Source organism: Theropithecus gelada, chromosome 4 (genome assembly GCF_003255815.1).
Source record: "Theropithecus gelada isolate Dixy chromosome 4, Tgel_1.0, whole genome shotgun sequence".
Classification (NCBI taxonomy): Eukaryota; Metazoa; Chordata; class Mammalia; order Primates; family Cercopithecidae; genus Theropithecus; species Theropithecus gelada.
The window spans coordinates 114,048,329-114,066,956 of record NC_037671.1 but is presented as its reverse complement, the minus strand read 5'-3'; the positions used below and the strand labels follow the sequence as shown (position 1 = coordinate 114,066,956).

General features: G+C 42.5%; 1 protein-coding gene across 4 annotated transcripts in view; it reads right to left on the bottom strand.

Moving 5' to 3' along the window:
- Positions 1-18,628, bottom strand: part of SYNE1 (spectrin repeat containing nuclear envelope protein 1) — a 528,817-nt gene that overhangs the window by 8,138 nt on the left and 502,051 nt on the right. For 2 of the 4 annotated variants that reach the window (XM_025384520.1, XM_025384521.1), the window contains 10 exons: positions 18,029-18,362; positions 15,494-15,562; positions 13,675-13,817; positions 11,185-11,311; positions 10,248-10,459; positions 6,901-7,101; positions 5,416-5,544; positions 3,560-3,772; positions 2,411-2,503; positions 1,007-1,065 (listed from right to left, as the gene is read on the bottom strand). In XM_025384520.1, the coding sequence (XP_025240305.1) occupies positions 1,007-1,065; positions 2,411-2,503; positions 3,560-3,772; positions 5,416-5,544; positions 6,901-7,101; positions 10,248-10,459; positions 11,185-11,311; positions 13,675-13,817; positions 15,494-15,562; positions 18,029-18,362 (1,580 nt within the window). The remainder of the gene's footprint in view (positions 1-1,006; positions 1,066-2,410; positions 2,504-3,559; positions 3,773-5,415; positions 5,545-6,900; positions 7,102-10,247; positions 10,460-11,184; positions 11,312-13,674; positions 13,818-15,493; positions 15,563-18,028; positions 18,363-18,628) is intronic. The other 2 variants (XM_025384518.1, XM_025384522.1) reach the window with 2 other exon arrangements.

The window sequence follows — 18,628 nt, the reverse complement described above, 5'->3', positions numbered from 1 at the left end:
TCCCTTATGCACAGCTGGAAAACTAAAATTATTACTCAAGGGTTGTTTACAGTTCTACATTTCCTCATCCCCACCCTCCTTCCAGGAATTCAGATTCCTGCTCAGTGGTGATAAGTTTCCAGAGGGGCAAGCTACTTTAACCGTGAATTGCTAGGGACTGGAATGAAAACAGGCTCCGAGGACTGTTTTCATTTTTTAGAAAGCTGTCTGGGGAAAGTTGAACTGATCAGTGGAGGAGCAGAGGAGCACAGACACCACACCGACAACAAAGAAGGCAAAGCACTGCTAACTGCGGGAGTGAGGGGCTGCTGGAGGCCAGGCGGGAAGCGCGGAGTGGCAGCTGTGAGTCGGCTCTTGGGAGGTGACTGGGTAGGGGCACTGGCTGCTGCGGGTTCCAGAGTGAGCTTGCCAAGTGCCCGGAAAGTGAGTGGCTGGGTGTGCTGGCTGAAGGGAAGTTTTAGGATAAGCAGAAGAGAGAAGGTACTTATAAATTTTCAATGAACACCAAATTAGGACTTGCCATTTTGAGACTCCAAAACCCACAATCTGGATAAAACATGAAAATAAAATAAAAAGTTGGGGATGTTAGTATATTTTATTCAGATATGCGGGTTTTGTGAATGGTAAAAGAATTCACTGATCGATTACCTGTCTTATTGTAAACTCTAGAAATAAAGAGGATGATAAAAGTCTGCCATGAATCAAATGGCAGTGGTGCCGCCAGTTGTAATTAAATCCTTATTGACAATTTGATGAAAAGTACCAGATGGGCTATGTTGAGACAAACAGAATTTTCACGGAGTCCAAATATTTTATGCTCCGAAATTTACTTGAACATTTCATTTAGAAACATCTCTTCCAATTTATGAGGAAAGGGTGTGGACTGAAATGAGTAATTTCCCAACTACCCTGAGGCAGACCAGACACAGGCCTACCTAAGTCATGGACAATTTTCATCATCCTCTTGGGGTTCTAGAACAGTGTGGAAACCAGGAGAAGGAGGTACCTGCTATGTGGACTGCTGACAGAGGGTCCAGGCTGTGAGAGACTACATTTGCCTCGTGGCTGTTTGCAATGAACAGGGGGTAAAGAAAGAAGAATGTTCAGTCCAGGCAAATAAAGACAAGCTACTAATGAAAATTAAACTAAAAGTGCAGCAAAGGAAAAACAAATCAAATGAAATGATCAGTACCCATGAATTAAGGAAACTGGCTTTTCTTTTGTTGAAGAAGTGAAATAAATTTACATCTATGTGATTAGCCACTGATAAACATAAATTGGGATTCTGGAGTCCATACTAGGTGGGCATATTTCTCTTGACTTTTCGTGGTAGAAACACATGTGTATATTTACATACAATAAAGGTAAAATGCACTATGCCATACCATGTATTTCAAAGACACTTTACATATTTTTTTTTCATCTTTTAGAATACTAAAACAGTGTTAAAATTCTTGGCCCATACGAAATAACAATGGCAATATGAGATGGGTCTTTGTAGTGATGAAGCCCACCTTAAATATTCAAGTTAAAGAAAGGCTAAAATTCGACTTGAAAAGCCAGTATTCCTTCACATTCTTAAACTAGGATCTATAGGAAACTAGTGAATGTAGTAAAAAAAAAAAAAAAAAATCCTAAAAAAGATAATACATTTATCAGCATAGAACACAAATGTTTATAACAAAAAAAGTCAAATGAAATCAAAACTTCTAAAAACTAAGGAAAAATGGAATGAATATAATCATAAAGCTGGACAAAAAATATATAACAAAACAAAAAACAATCTTCTAATTACACAGAGAAATCAAGGCATAGAGGGTAGCAGGGGCCGAATTTGTCCTTTCATCCTCTTTGTGTTCAGTGAGGCAGCCCCTGCCAAGGCCTGTGGGTGAGTTGTTGCCATCTTAGGGGCGGGACAATTGCCGCAAACCTTCAGGACCACCACCCAGAAGCGGCTTAGCTTGAGAGTCAACAGAACCTCCACTTGCCTTAACGAGTCAATGGCTCACAGGCGTTCACGGTTCTGTGCACCTCCAGCCCAGGCGCCACTGCAAGTGGTGGCCGACCTTTTAAGATAGTTGTGGCAGCCGTGGCTTGAAGAAAGGAGCCACCAAAGGGACAAATGGGCACCATTCTCGAAATTTTCTTATTTGAGGAAGAAAAATAAATGCTCTCCCTGCATACCAGCCACACGTTGAGTCCTGATTTTTTGGAAAACCAGAATCGCTCTTTTCCATTCCTGAGCGCATGCTGGGAGGGGATGTGGCAGGGCGGAGGAAGCGCGCTACCCTGTGTGACAGCCCTCCTCTGGAGGGGACGCCTGCCTGTGAACCCTGTGGTGGGTGCAAATGCCGTCACTTCCCAGTGTTCCCTCCCACGGGCCAACTGAAAATGACCAGTGGAACGTTACCGTTTTCTGTCTGTTTGGGGTGCTCCTTCCTGATGTGGGACTCACAGACCCTGAGGTGTCCAGTTCATCAGCAGAAGACCAGGAAGACAAATCCTACGTGGGAGAAAGATTCTTTTAACAACTCCACCTCCCAGACCCACGGGGGCCCCATGTTGCACCACGCTATCTCCCACTCCATCTCCATCCACCCCCATGTCTCCACCATAAAAACCAAACCATTCCTTGGGAAAAATGGAACCAGACAGGAACAAGAAGAATAGGGCCAAATTCTTCTAGTGGGTTGGGATTTCCTAGTTGTCTGTTTGGCCATTCTGGAAAATATAGCTATGATTTTGTTATTGCTGAGTTTCACTTATAGCTTTATTATTTCTTGGAGACATGGATGTGAATGAATTGATATTGGTTTGGGAGGGGAAGAAACCTGCCGTAGAGCCTGCTGGTCACTCAGCCCGAACAGAAATCAATATATTCCAGTTAGAAACAAAAGACAGTCATCCAGGAGTCTGCCTTTTCGCATTAGAGAGACTTTATTATTTTGGGCACTGCTGCTATTCAGAGTAGATTGTTCTTTTGCAACTTACAGCAGGGCAAAATGTGTGTTCATGGCAGAGTTTCCCAACAGAATGGTTGAAATCTTACCAGGCATCATCACACCAGCAAATGCATTTCTCAAAATCAATAATACCACAATGGAGGCGATTGTAGAAAAAATATAAAAAATTAAATAAGCAGAGGACCACTTTTTAATGTTTTTTTTTTTCCCTGTATACATAATGGAGAATTCATGCCTGAGAGGGGTTAAATACAAAACTCAGATACAACAGTTGGTTTGCTCTACCATGGCTGTGTAACTAACGTGTGTAAATTCTTAAACAGGGTGAAATAAAATGCCACAGCAGTTGTGGTAACAGCATTAGTAATGATGACAAGAGAGCTTTTGGATTTAATAGAATCAAAAGCAGTGTCCTGTTGTACAAGTTTATGTGGCTGCTTTTTTATTTTGAGATAGGCCTTGTAAGAGCAGTGGCTGAAAGAAGACACTCCATTCTGACAAGTACTATATTTAAAGTCTTTCTAAAATGCATGAAGATGATGCTTCTTGGGTCTCCAGTAAGAAATGCGACACGATGATGTCTGTTTAGCGCTTACCTGCTGACTACTTGACACGTCTAATAACTTCTCCAGTTCCTTGATATGACGACTGACCTCCTTCAAGAGAAGTTTCAGCCGATTTCCAATAACATGGACTTTTTCTTTGGCTTCTAAACAGTCTGTTCCTTCAGCATTCACCAGTAGTTGGCAAGACATGTCTTGCAAAGAGGCTACTCTGAGTTGGGATTCCAACAGCTCATGCTTTATTTGCTATGCATACAAAAATAAAAAATTTTTCTAAGCATTTTTGATAAATGGCAAAAGCTCCAAAAGTGCAGAATGAGATCAACTTAACTTGGTGGGAAATTATACCTGAGTATCAAACGTGGAGCTCACACACTAAAGGATGCAGCAGCTCATGGCCTGAGCTCTACTCCTGCCTCTGCCAAAAATATTCTATAAGACCCCTGACCCTCTCTGATCTCAGTGTGATTTGACGCCTGGTCCACAGTATTACTGGAAGGTTCGAATTGCTTAATGTATATATGACAGTACTTAAAATGTAGATTAGTATGCAAGTGAGACATAAGATAGTCTTTTAAACAGAAAAGTACAACATCAAATACAGCAAAACAGAAGTATGTCTAGGTATCCTCTGATATCTAGTCAAGATTTTTTTTAAAAAGGGGTGATTCATCATTCACAGCCTAATGCCAGAGGTCAAAGTGAAGTAACAATGCAGTTCCACAGCTATTTCCTCTAGGTTTCTAAGACTATTATGGTACTGAATTAAAAGGTACCAATTCTGTAGTTTAGGTGAGTGTTAAATGTTAAGACATAACATTTTTAAAATACAGAGAGCTACAAAGTGCATAGTATTTTCTTCTAATGGAACTCAAATATGCTTCCTTATCTTCTATAAAGTCACTTAAATACACTGTACTTTATATTGTCCAAAGATCCTTGTATAAGGGGCTACCAGGTAATTTCCTTTTGAATTTAGTGCTAGAAAAAGTTTCTCCTTCCTTGAGAACTGTTATGTTTTGTTTTTGTCAGATAATGAAAGTAAGTTTACTCCTTGTTTCCCATTTTGTCTTAGCTTTCAGAAAACTTGATGCTAAGATTCATGTTTAATCTGCTATATTTAATTCCTCTTTAAAAGAGTTGGCTGGGTGCGGTGGCTCATGCCTGTAATCCCAGCACTTTGGGAGGCTGAGGTGGGTGGATCACCTGAGGCCAGGAGTTCGAGACCAGCCTGGTCAACACGGTGAAACCCTCTCTCTACTAAAACATATAAACATTAGCGAGGCGTGGTGGTACACACCTGTAGTCCCACCTACTCAGTAGGATGAGGCAGGAGAATTGGCAGGAGAATTGCTCCAATCCCGGAGGTGGAGATTGCAGTGAGCTGAGATCGCACCACTGCACTCTACCCTGGGCAACAGAGCGAGACTGTCTCAAAAAACAACAACAAAAACAAACAAACAAAGACTTAATTGTCTCGTTCTATTCCAATATTTTAATGAACTTTTATTATAAGCCACCAAATATACTTTTGGGCCACAGATGTAACATAAAGTTTAAATTAAGCTGCCTTAATAAACAACACAAGCTAATTAAGATTGATTGAGAACACTAAGATTTTTACAATTGAGCAGATATCATCTGGCAGATTCTAAAGCTTCTAAATCAGATTCTAAATCAGATTCTAAAGCTGGCAGATATCATCTTCTATGCACATGCTTGCTTTACCAAGATTGGAAACCACAGGGAGTTAAAAAAGTGTAAAATAGAGAGTATAACGCAAAAAGTTTAAAAAAAAAAAAAACACTTACCACTTATATCCATTTTCTGCAAATGAAATACAACCCTGCTAAAAATAACTGGAGGCTGCCAGAGTTCACACATCTTACCATAAGCTGTTTGTGATGGTCCTGAAGTATCTCTGCATCAAGGTTAGAATCAATAGGGACAATTTCATTTTTCCTTCTGTCAATGTTCTCCAGCATAAGAAGCAAACCATGGCTCATTTCATGGAAACCCTACAGAAAACAGTTTAAAGTAACTGTAGATAAAATATTTTTATTTCTCTCACAACTTAAATGTCTTTCAACTGCCACCATTAGCAAACACACATTGGTTTTAAGAACGTACATGCAACTCCTTTCTGAGGAAGGCACTGGTGCTTTTGCAATGACCTGATCATGAGTTCACGTTCTTACCAAAAGCATCTAATTTATTACTTGGAGGAAAATTTAGACAAAAAGAAAATTGGCATCAAAATACCTTATTTCTGAAAAAAGGGTAGTGCCATTATACAGTTTAGAAGGAAGCAACTCTGCTGCCCTCTCTTCTCTGTGTATTCAAATCTTTCCATCTTTTAAGGCCTACCTAGGCTGAATCTCATATCCCCTTCATTCATTTATTCATCCATTTATTTATTCAACATACAGTTACTAAAGATCTCCTACAGATAAGGCACTGTACTAGGAGTGGGTGCAGAGGTGAAACAGCAGTTTAGGTACCTGCTTTCAAGGAACTATTACTCTTGGGGCACATATAAACTTGGAGAGCAGGCTTCAAATCCTTCCACGGCTTTCCATTGTGCTCAGAATATGATCCAATCTCCTGGCTTGGACCTACAAAGCCATCTGGTTCCTGACCACCTCCTCAGTCTTTCTTATCACTCCCTGGCTCGGCTCACCGACTACACTCTGGTCACAATGACCTCTTTTCTGTTCCTAAAGACACTAAGTCATTTCCTGCTTCTGGGACTTTCCATTTATTCTATCACCTTCATAGCAACATCCTTCCAATGTTAGCTCAAAGAGCCAAATAAATTCCCTGACTACCCTCTCAAAGTGGCTTTTCTCAGTTACTTTTATCGTCCATGTCTGTAAGTATCTTGTTTAACTATTTACTTGCATTTTATTGATCTTGTCATCCCCATCAAAAGCAGAGGCCATGCTTTATTCAATGTTTTAGCACCACATCTGCCATACAGTGAATGCCCAGCAAATAATTACAGTATGAATGGATAAATAATATTTGTAATGCTCACTTTGATGTTCAAGAAAGGCTTGCCCAGTAAATATCTGTTGAATAAATAAAGGAAATAAATGAATGAGTCATAGAAGGAGCGTTTGGACTGAGACAAACATGAGGAATAGTCTCTTCTTATCTGGACAGATGATAGGATCTAGAGATTTTGAACATGGTCTTGAACATGTAGAAATGCTCCAGTAAAATGACAACTTTGGGCACAAGGTTATCTCACTGAAATACTGACTTTGGGGAGCAACTGCATCCCTCTAGAAACCATGACACATCAAGTCACACACTCAGCTAAACCGCTAATGTCTGGCTCTGAGTCATCTCCTGCCCAAAGCTCTACAGACCTGGCACTGCATCAGGGCATCTTGCAGTAGGCCCCGCCACTCCTCCAGCAGAGAACACACTCGGTCCCAGCGCCCATTCATCTGTGACAAGCGATCCTGCAGGTCCCGACTCTCCTTGCTGTCAGCCTGGGTGAACTCAGGGCTGCAGAGATTGATGGAGAGGATGATGGCTTTGCGGTGGTCCACGGCTTTCTGGAGCTCCTGAAAAGAACAAAAAAGACAATCAAACAAGGACAATAATGACAAAGATATTTTCCCTTGAAAATGTTTCACCTGAATGAAAAGATCCATTAATTTAAACTGGCCTTAACAGGATGGCTAGGTAAAAGACAGAAGGTGCACACCACTGATAACTGTATGGCAGTTGGAAGAAATGAATTAGATGAGTACTTAATAACATGGATGAATCTTAAAAAAACAGGGTGTAGAGTGAAAAAGTCAGAAACAGAATGTTACATGGAACACAACAGCCTCAATACATTCACACACACAAATCTACATTTTTAAAGAATATATCTGAACAAAGAATGTCTGCTAAATATTTTAGAATAGCTACCATTTTGAAAATCAAATGGGAACTTAGAGTTCAGCCAGGGTAGGGGTTGTAGTGGGGAGGAATAAAGAGAAGAGGAGTCTTGTAGGAAGCAACAATAACGCTGGGCAATGGCCTCATTAAGGAGCATGCTTGAGTCCACACTCTGTACAGAGGTTCAACCACAACGAAACTCAAATGTGTGGGCCTAAAAATGAGGCAAAGAAAACAGATGTCAGGGCCCTGGACTCCAGATGTACTGAATCTGCAGGTTCAGTGGCCCACAGGCTAAGAATACTGCCTGTGTCACAAGCCACACTGATGTGAAGGTAGAATGAATTGCGTATTTCATGAGCTAACCAGTTAGGTTTGATTTCACAAAAACCAGGTGACTGATTTTTGGCTTTGTGCGTTTCTAAAACATCCAATGCTCAATTCCAAGAACTTGAGCACAGGAGTCTGTATTAGTAATTGAGTATCTGGGTACTGTTTTAAAACCCCCAAACCAGTTAGGGTGAGAGATCCTGGAAGTCACATTGACCTATGCTGCATTTTGAAATCATTTCTCGCTAGTCCTGCTATGTTCCCAATCTGTCTTGATTTGTCACTTTTCAATAGGTTCTTAACATACTGTAGAATAGATTCAATCACACAGACAACATGGGTTTAAGAGACACTGTGAAAATACTCGATTATTCCACAGATTTATTCAGAGAAAATACAGACGGGAAGGATCTGGAGAAAGTACAAAGGAGGGTGTCTTTTTTCTTGTCATGCAGGATGACTTTGAAGGTCTTATTTCCCTATGCTAATCTCTCTAAGGTCTCAGACCCTGGCCAGCATTTGCTTCATCAACGTTTTAAGGAATCTGGTTATAATGCAACATTGCCTTACTAGAGTAATTTAGGGACTCTAGATAAAAATGCATTTCATAATGCAGATATTGTAAATCTCCCACGTGGTACTTTGTCTTGAAATTCATGGGGTAGTGTAGAGGCCTTTCTATAAGGATGCACCTTTTGGATCACCTGGAGGGGAGATTCATTTCTCTTGTTTGAAGTTTTCTATGTTTGAAAATTTAAAACAGGCCAAGCGCGGTGGCTCACGCTTGTAATCCCAGCAATTTGGGAGGATGAGGCCGGTGGATCACTTGAGATCAGGTGTTCGAGACAAGCCTGGCCAACATGGCGAAACCCTGTCTCTACTAAAAATACAATAAATAGCCGGGCATGGTGGTGCATGCCTGTAGTCCCAGCTACTCAGGAGGCCAAGGCAGGAGAATCACTTGAACCCAGGAGACGGAGGTTACAGTGAGCCAAGTGCATGCTAGCCTGGGTGATAGAGTTGACTCTGTCTCAAAAATAAACAAATAAATAAATAAATAAATAAAACAAAATCATACAATCACTAAAAGAAAGCCAAAAAACATCAACCCCAAATTAAAAGCATATACTAAAACCACAGAAACACAAAAGAAGCACACACTTCATTCCTTATCCCAACCTCCGAGAGTCTGGGTAGCTACATTTTGAGGAACAGCACATCTTAAGGCTGCCCAAACAGGAAAAAAAAAAGCACTGATGGGTTTTAAAAAGAAACTGAGCTCTCAGTTCATGAGATGCTCACAACAGTCTCCATATATTAAAGCATTTTAGTATCTGGGTTAAGCAGGATTTTAAAATCTAGAGCTGGAGTTAAGTAAGGGAAGTTAACTTGTGTACTATATCCTGTGGGCCAAACCAAAATCAAATGCAAATGCCAGGTGTTTCACCACAATTACTCTATAGTTTTATTTATTACAGCAAAAATTGCTTCTACCACTACTGTAATCAATTTCAGAGGTTTCCCTTACTTAAGGTCGAATAATTTCATTACGTCCCCCATAAATTCATGCAGATACAATCTGGGAGAGGATTTCTCTCCAGCTTTAGATATAGACCTGTAGGACCTTGGTCATTCTGTATTTCCCTTACAAAGAGTTCTCATAGGTCCCAGAAGTACCTGGATGCTTCATGAAATTTTAATTGGGCATTTCTTAAAATATCAATTCATTAAATCATGCATGATTATTTACATGGTGGATAGTTCTACAACATGGTCCCCTTTTCTGCCCTTGAAAACCATCTTTTGGCCGGGCATGGTGGCTCACGCCTGTAATCCCAACATTTTGAGAGGCCGAGGTGGATGGATTACGTGGGGTTAGGAGTTTGAGACCATCCTGGCCAACATGGCAAAACCTCGTTTCTACTAAAAATACAAAAATTAGCCGGGCTTGGTGGCGTGCACCTGTAATCCCAGCTACTAGTGGGACTGAGGCAGGAGGATCGCTTGAATCTGGGAGGCAGAGGTTGCACTGAGCTGAGATCATGCCACTGCACTCCAGCCTGGGCAAGAGAGCGAGACTCCGTCAAAAGAAAGAAAGAAGGAAAGAAGGAAAGAAGGAAAGAAGGAAGGAAGGGAGGGAGGGAGGGAGGGAAGGAGGGAAGGAAGGAAGGAAGGAAGGAAGGAAGGAAGGAAGGAAGGAAGGAAGGGAGGGAGGGAGGGAAGGAAAGAAGGAAGGAAGGAAGGAAGGGAGGGAGGGAGGAAAGGAAGGAAGGAAGGAAGGAAGGCAGGCAAGAAGGAGAGAAAGAAAGAAAACCATCTTTGTGGAATACAGGAATTTGGGATGGCTAGAGGTGAAGACAGCATTCTCACTCATTTTTGTTAGATCCTTTTTTTGCTGCTGTGTAAGAGCAGCTTGAACTAGAGGTGCCATCTGCACAGTCGTTCATGCGGTGGCTCTCTGTCTGCCGTGGGAAAGGCAAGGGGCAGCTACCTTGAGCTTTTTGATCTGGAGCTCGATTGTCTGGATGTCAGTGCTGAGTTCCAGACGCTGGAGCTGTTCCAGCTCCTCCTCCGTGTCCCCCAGCCAGGCCCAGATGCTGTTCAAGTCCGAGTTAAACTGCTGCCACTTCTGGAGGTTCTGCTTCATCCTCAGCTCCTTGCTCAACGCCTGGGCCTGGAGAAGCTCCCATCGGTCAATCACACCTGGCAAGACATGCATAGAACAGCGAGGTTATTTTCCTCCACACGTGAGGATTATGAAATGCTTTAAACACAGGTTGGTAGCTAACTTTAAATAGCAACAGAAATAAAAGTAATTCCACTGGGCATTTTCGTTGTTGTCATCTGGAAATAACAGTTACATGGCTACAATGGCTGTGTTTTTTCTATTTGTATTTCTAATAATAATGAAGCAAAAAAGTTAGCTACATGGGCGTTAACACTGTAAAGAGCTTTACGAAGTAATAAGCAGTCATGCGCACGAAGTATCGTTCAATTCTTGGATCCTGTCTACAACAGGGCTCTGAGCACACACATATAAAATGCCTGATTAGATATGTGAGAAACGGTATATTAAAATAATTGGAACATGAGAGGTGGGGTGACAGTGCACGCCTGTAATCCCAGCTACTCGAGGGGAGGTGGGAGGATTACTTGAGCCCACGAGTTGGAGTCTAGCCTGGGCAACATAGCGAGACTTCATCTCAATATTAAAAATAATAATAATAAATGAAACATGGGCAAACACTACCACGATGGCATGCATCACCCCCCTCACTGTCAAAGGAGACTGTTACAACTAGGAAGGAAGTTCTCAGGATAGAACGGTGTAGAAGAAGGCCAAGCAGCCTGAGGGGAACTTGGCTTTTAACAAAGTGCTTCAGGATCTTCTATTTCATTCACTCTTGAACTAGACACTACGCACTCACCAGCCGTTTGGGTTTCGGTACTATGCAGGTTAACAAAGCCAGGAAGGCTCTCCTCTTCCTCCTTCAGTTTGTGCTCCAGTCTCTTCACGGAGTCTATACTGCCACTGCATTCGCCCAGCAGTTTCATCTGTTCAGACATAAACAACCGGCCCCTGTCACCCAAATCTTCACGAGTGCAAAAACTTCAGGGGAAAATAACTTTGTACTTTCTCAGCAAGAGAAGTGTCGGTGTTTGGCTCCTCTGTGCCACTCTGCTAAAAATAAGCCAAGACGGCCGAGTGTGGTGTCTCAGGCCTGTGATTCCAGCACTTTGGGAGGCCGAGGAAAATGGATTGTTTGAATTCAGGAGTTTGAGACCAGGCTGGGCAACATGGCGAAACCCTGTCTCTACAAAATATACAAAAAACTTGGCTGAGCATGGTGGCGTGCATCTGTAGTCTCAGCTACCTGGGAGGCCGAAGTGGATCACCTGAGCCCCGGGGGTTGAGGCTACAGTGAGCCATGATTGTGCTACTGCCCTAAGCCTATGCCACAGTGTGAGACCCAGTCTCAAAAAAAAAAAAAAAAAAAAAAAAGAGAAAAGAAAAAAAAAGAAGCAGAGGTAGGCTGGGCATGGTGGCTCCTGCCTCTACTCCCAGCACTTTGGGGGCCGAGGTGGAAGGATCAGTTGACTCTAGGAGTTGGACAGGAAAATGGATTGTTTGAATTCAGGAGTTTGAGACCAGCCTGGGCAACATAGCAAGGCCCTGTCTCTATAAAATATATAAAAATTAGCCAGGCATGGTGGTGGGCACCTGTAGTCCCAGCTATTCAGGGTGTTAAGGTGAGAAGGTTGCTTGTGCCCAGGAATTAAGCAGCATGCAGTGGGCTAAGATCATGACACCGCACTCAAGCCTGGGTGACAGAGTGTGAGACCCTGTCTCTTAAAAAAAAAAATTAAGCAAAGTTCAAAAACACACCTTTTAAACAGGTGATGCATTCACATATACAAAAAGCAATGCCTTAAAGATGTACTGTGCATACATGATTTTGCATGAGAAGTCCTTGAAATTTCTTTAAGATTCATGAATCAAAACAGATTAAACCAAACTGCAATTTAAAACTCAGAGCCCTCAGCTGGCAATGTAGCATGTAATTTTTGGCAAGTTGCTCCCTCTTTCTCTTTCTTAAATTGAAACATGGGAATGTTAATGTTACCACAAATCTCATGGGAACTTTCTTGCATTAAATAATTAAAATACTTAAAATTATACAGCAATGTTAAAGCCAGCTGTTTTAGCAAAAAATGTAAGCCATGTTTAATAGGTATCAAGGGACTAAATTCTAAAGTCAAAGAAAAGCTTCCAAATTCATTTTTAATATCAGATACATTATTCAAAGATTAAAAGAACAAATCATTTCAAGATACTCCTGCTGTGCTTACTATAAAGCCTTTAACAAATCACAATGCCATTAAGTTACTTTGATTACTTTTGATTGAGGTTAAGTGTAATCCCAGTGATGTCAGTATGATTATCATAAAACTATATCATAGGTATTTTTAAAAAGTGGCTTCACTATAATAGAAATTGGTATAATAGGCCAAACTGAACAGGAAACAAACTCATGATTGACGGCTCTTCTGTAATTGCGAGGATAATAAAATCAACATACATAACTAGAACAGTTTTCTTCCCTAATTTCAAAAAGTAGAACATATGAGTTGTGACCGGACTTGGGGAAATTCATGTTTCTTTCCTTGTACTAAGCAGTCTTTCGGATATGAAAGAAGACGTGAGGCAGAGAAAAGACTGGCTTTAAAATTCTCTTCCTTAAGTATGTGCAGGAAAACAGGTAGTTCTCCAGGGAAAAATTAGCTGGTCAGTAACTCAAGTAGGGCAAATAACGCTCTGCTAGACTTTATCATACACAGCCAATAGCTGCCTAGATAGAACTGGTAGTATATCCAATGCCTTGCTATCTTGTCTCCAAATCCCTCTTATTAGAACTGTTTTCTTCAGAATGCGCACACTAAAAACAGAAGAGAAAAACATTCCCAAGGTCATTCGGTGAACCCAGGAAAAGAACTACAAAAAACAAAACAAAAAACCCCCCAAAAAACTGCATGAACTGCATGTTAGTAATCTATTAGCTAAAATCTGCTGCTCCAAGGTTAACCTTGGTCCAAATTATTAGTTGAATTTGGAAAAATGCCTAATGACTTTTGGGAGCCAAAGTATTTTGTGGCTCTCAATGAAAATGATCTCCCTAAGTGCTCAGTGTAAAGGAACAGGTTTGTCATTACAACAGTTTTGTGGGCCTAAAAACAGACAAGTTCTACTCAAATGGTAACTTAATAACAGGGCTTGGCTTTGCACATCTAGGTTCATGAGTTCAAGGGCAGCATGGTATTCAGAGACCACATAAAGCCCTTATGCTGCAGACAAACTGTTCTTTGACATAGAACTGTGGTTTTGTACAGGTCAGAATGAGGATGGCCAGGATACTTACGTAGCCTTTGTAGCTGGTGTCTAGCTCTGGCCCCGTGGGAGTTTTGCTGCGAATGATATTTTCGGTTTGCTGTATCTGAAAGCGGCTATCATCCAGGGCTTTGCCCAGTTGTCGGATCTGTGACTCTAGGGCGCTGTGGTCCCCTGCGGTGGCAACCATAAGAATCTTTACTGGACAAACTATTTGACTTATTTAAAGCTTGATATTCAAGGAGAAGTTTCAGAAATGATTTCAGTTACAGCAGCACAGAAATGGCAGGTGTGGGTAATTACAAAGCAAATTTAGTACCATCGTGCCAGTGGGTTAGACATTAAAATGGTGAAACCAATGAAGGTGCTTCACTGAGAGCCCTAGCAGACTGGACGTCGCAAAACGGCTCTTCCGTCAGTTTTGAACAGCTTCGTGCACCTGTCCCTCTTCAAGCTGAAACCCTGATCATCTGAATGTTGTCTGGAAGGCCTTTCTAAAAATCTGCAATGGTGTCTACTGCGTCTCAGTAAGGAGAAAGCTGTTCTTTTCTCATGTTCTTTCTGCTGTCGCTTAGTGAGCAGGGGAAGGTCCTCCCTCTGATTTTTCTTTGTGCACCTCAGGGGAAGATAGTGTCACGGAAGGCTCAGGTAGATCCATCATTTACTGAAGGCATAAATTCATTAATCAAGAAAAGAGTGCCTCAGAATAGATATATACAGAGATATCAAACTAGCAATGACTTGCTTTTATCTAAGATCTGAAACAAAACCAGGAGGAAAGCTAAGATTTTAGCATTTCCACCTAGGCAGGTTCTTACTCATAGCCTAGAATTCTGGCTAATTCTCCTCTCAAAGTTGTAACATTTTTTTGTAAAATTATAGTGTGTGTGTGTGTGTGTGTGTGTGTGTATCAAAATCTTTGAACTACACAAGAACATTTGACCATCAGAGTGAAGTTAGCATGGGGTGAAAGCAGAACAAATATTAGTAAGCCTTATTAAATGTATTCGTTTCTAAAAAAGGCCTTCTAGATACACCTAGGAGAGGTCTCTCCCTGGGAATCACCCTCTCAGTAATGTTACTTTGCTTTGTGTCCCTTCAGTTTTCTTCAAAAACTGAAGTGTAAACTAGTAACTCCATGATTCAATATCATATCACTGTGTTCAAACTCTATCCCCCCCACACCCCCTATCACTGATCCTGAACTGCTGAACTACAGTTCGTTTTTCTTTCTTTAATTCTTCTTGTTTCAGGAACAGTTCTGTCCTTATCTATGGCTCAACATACCATGGAATACATTTTTCATTTCAAATTATAAGAGTTCTTAAATTAAAATTACATATATTGTTTAGAGATGAAATCTGATCTCGCCCCCCGTCTCCTATGGGATTCCTGAGATGGGGAGGATAAAGTGGTAGATGTGCCCAAGGTCACTCATGCAGGCTGGCGGACTTGGGACCACAGCCTGCGCCCTGACTCTCCAGCCCCAGGTAGGTCTGTGCACAGTGAAGCTGAAGTTACCACACCACGTAGAACACCAGGGCACAGAGACTGATGACTGGGTTTTCCGTCTCATATTTTCTGCTGTTAATGGGCTTGACAGGTCTATACTTAATGAGACCAATTACCATTTAACGAGTTGAGAAGTTATTTTGTTTCACTGGATTAGTGAAATCGTATTCTTGGTGTGGATTTAACCAGCTGTTTCTTCTAGTACAGCAGTAAGAGAGGAAGGCTGTGCCTTAACATGCTAGAGCCACAAAGCTGGGAGAGATACAGCAGATGTGCTAAGAGAGGAGGCTTATTATACAGGGGAGGGAGGGAGGCTGGCTCCGGCTTGTCGTGCCTACCAGAGGTATTTTTGATTGCATTTTCTGTGAGTTTTACATAGGCCTCAGGGCTTTCAGGGATCATTACATCTGCAAAAAAAGCACAGTCTAAGTTGACAGCTAAGTTCTGGAAACCCTGAATCCCTTGTGCAGGAAAATAACTTTCCTAGGGGAAAAAAAGGAAGTCATTTACCGTAGACACAAAGTTCCTGAGTGCACAGAGGAGCGGGCAGGCTCACCAAAGCTTTCCTGAAATGAATCATAAGAACTCACAGTGGGCCAGGCACGGTGGCTCACGCCTGTAATCCCAGCACTTTGGGAGGCTGAGGCGGGCGGATCACCTGAGGTCAGGAGTTTGAGACCAGCCTGGCCAACATGGTGAAACCCCGTCTCTACTAAAAATACAAAAGTTAGCCAGGCATGGTGGCAGGTGCCTGTAATCCCAGCTACGTGGGAGGCTGAGGCAGGAGAATCGCTTGAACCCGGGAGGCGGAGGTTGCAGTGAGCCGAGATCATGCCACTGCACTCCAGCCTGGGCCACAGAGCTAGACTTCGTCTCAAAAAAAAAAAAAAAAAGAGCTCACAGAGATCAAGAGTGTTTTTATGAGCCAGGCTCTGGTCTGAGCACAAATTTACCACACAGAAACCCTACAGGGTACCTGGGAATGTTATTCCCATTTTACAGATGAGAAAACTGAGGCACAGAGGAATTAAGTTCCTTATCCAAGTTTAAACAGAAACTTGGCAGAACTGAGATTTCAGCCCAGTTAGATTCCAGAGAAGCACTGTCCCATATATTTCTACGTGAACTATATATGTAATTTTAAAGGCTTCATAGCCACATTAGAAATGTAAAAAGAAACATAGAAAATTAATTTTAACACTATATTAGATAGAGATTATAACATGTAAACAACATAATTATTATTATTTTATTTTCTTTCTTTATACTAAGTCTTTGAAATTCATGTAAGCGTGTTTTCCATGCACAGCCCATCTCAATTTGCACAGTCCCATCTCAGAGCTCAACAGTCCCAATTGGCCAGTGGCTAGTTTTGGACAGCTCTGCTTCAGATGCCATATGCCTGACTAATAGGCCTTACTGTAAAGACAAAATAGAAATGAGAGAAATAATTTTCTTTTTAGAACAGTGTTATCCTTTGGGAATCTGATGTGAACCATCAGAACCAAACAGAAATCCCCAGATGTCCTTTTAGAGAATGTATGAGATGCATTTCCAAGTGCCACAAATCAGTGTCCAACTCTTTATTCTATTTTTATCCACCTTCCTTACAGAGTTCCTGTTTCTCTGTCCATCCCTTCACTGCATGTGTGGCTTGGGTGGTGGTCCTTCTTGTTTTCCTTCACACACTCTTCCTGTGTGAGCTCCTCCCTTCACTCCAGGACCACTGCCATTTACTTGTGAATAACTACCCAATCAGCATTTCCGGCTTCTGCACTTCACACCTGTGCATCTATGACTGGACTTTTGCATTTGGATATTGCGCAGGGATCTCAAGATCAGGATGCACACAAGCAAACTCATCCCCTCCCTGCTTTCACAGCCCCACCTCCCTTGCCCCACTGCACCCACAGTGCTCCTTCCCTCTTGTGGTCTTCAGGGCCTAGGACCACCTGCATCTTTCACCAAGATGCCCATCCCAGAAAATCGCCTCCATCCCAGTTCAATGGACTGAGAGTTAAGGAGAAGTCTTCTCTGTTCTGTGTGGTTTCTCAAATCTCTCCTATTCTCTCCATTCCCAATGCTGCTTCCCCTAGTTCAAGCCACCACCCTACTTCTGAGGTTGTAAACGGTTTCATCTGGGCTCTCTCCCCCGAATATGCCCTTCTCCCTGTGGTATCCAGAAAGATACAATATGAAAATCTGCACATCCCTGAGGAGGGGGATCCCAGCATCTCCCTCCACAGATCCTGCTGTGGAGGATCTTCACAACCTTCAGGATAGGAGCCAAAACTCTTTCCCATGGTGAACAGGCTGCCTCACAGCCAGGCTCTTCACTTTGTCCATTCCATGCCTGTCATTCCAGACAAACTGCCGATGATCAAAAGCAACAGGCCAATCACAAAGCAAGAAGGCTTCCCCTCCTTTCTTCCTCTAAGCACTACTGAGCCCACTTGACCAACTACGATTCAGCCTCCACAGTTTCTTTCCCGAAGCCTCTCCCAGAACTCCAGGTTTATTGCCCCTGCTTGTGTGTCCTGCCACCACACTGCCATCTTAGCCCCAAACACTTCACACAGTGGTGTCTCACTGTGTCCCACACTAGAGGGGAAGCTCTGGGAGAAGGAGAGGACTGTGTATCCCTAGGACCTGGCAAAGCGCTTGTCACCTGCCACCACAAATCTACGTGGAACAAATCAATGGCCACAACAAAATTTGCATTTTATAATCACATTCATATCTAAGTGTTCACTTAGGTACAATTTCCCCGCATGGGAGAGGGAAGCAAATGATTCTGGAAAGCTGTCATGTTTCCAGGGCAATATTAATTCCCTCTGACTTTCCTTTAAGCTGACACACTGGCTGTCTCCTACCTGATAAGCCAACAGCTCCCCGGAGGTAGAAATCTTTGTCATCCTGACTCTCTTCATCCTCAGAGGGCAGAGCTCTGGACACTGCAGACTCCAGGTCCCGACTGAGGTCATAGTCATGATCCCACTCCAGGGGGATGGAGTCCACACTAGCCGGGGTGTCTCGTCCCGACCGTTCGCTCCGGAGGGGCTGAGCGAGCGACAGGGAGGGGTTGGAGGAAGGCTGTGGAGAAAGGAGGCTGTCTGCAGAGCGGTCATGCCAGTGCAGGTCCGACAGAGCCGCAGAGTCTTCCAGCTCCAGCTCTCTGTCCGAGAGGTCATGCTCATCATCTGGGAGCTGGAAGGGAAGTCAAGTCAACCCCGTCACTGTAGTGGTCAGACTAGCTTCTTATCTGGGCCACCTGCCTACCATGTGGGGACAATTTTTAACTTCTTATGAGCAAATAAATGAGAATCTTCTGATCACAGAAATATAGGGGACAGTGCTGCTCTAGAGTTTGACTGGGTTGAAATCTCAGTTATGCTGTGTACTTCCTGTTTAAGCTTGGATAAGGAACTTAATTCCTGTGGGCCTCAGTTTTCTCATCTATAAAGTGGGAATAA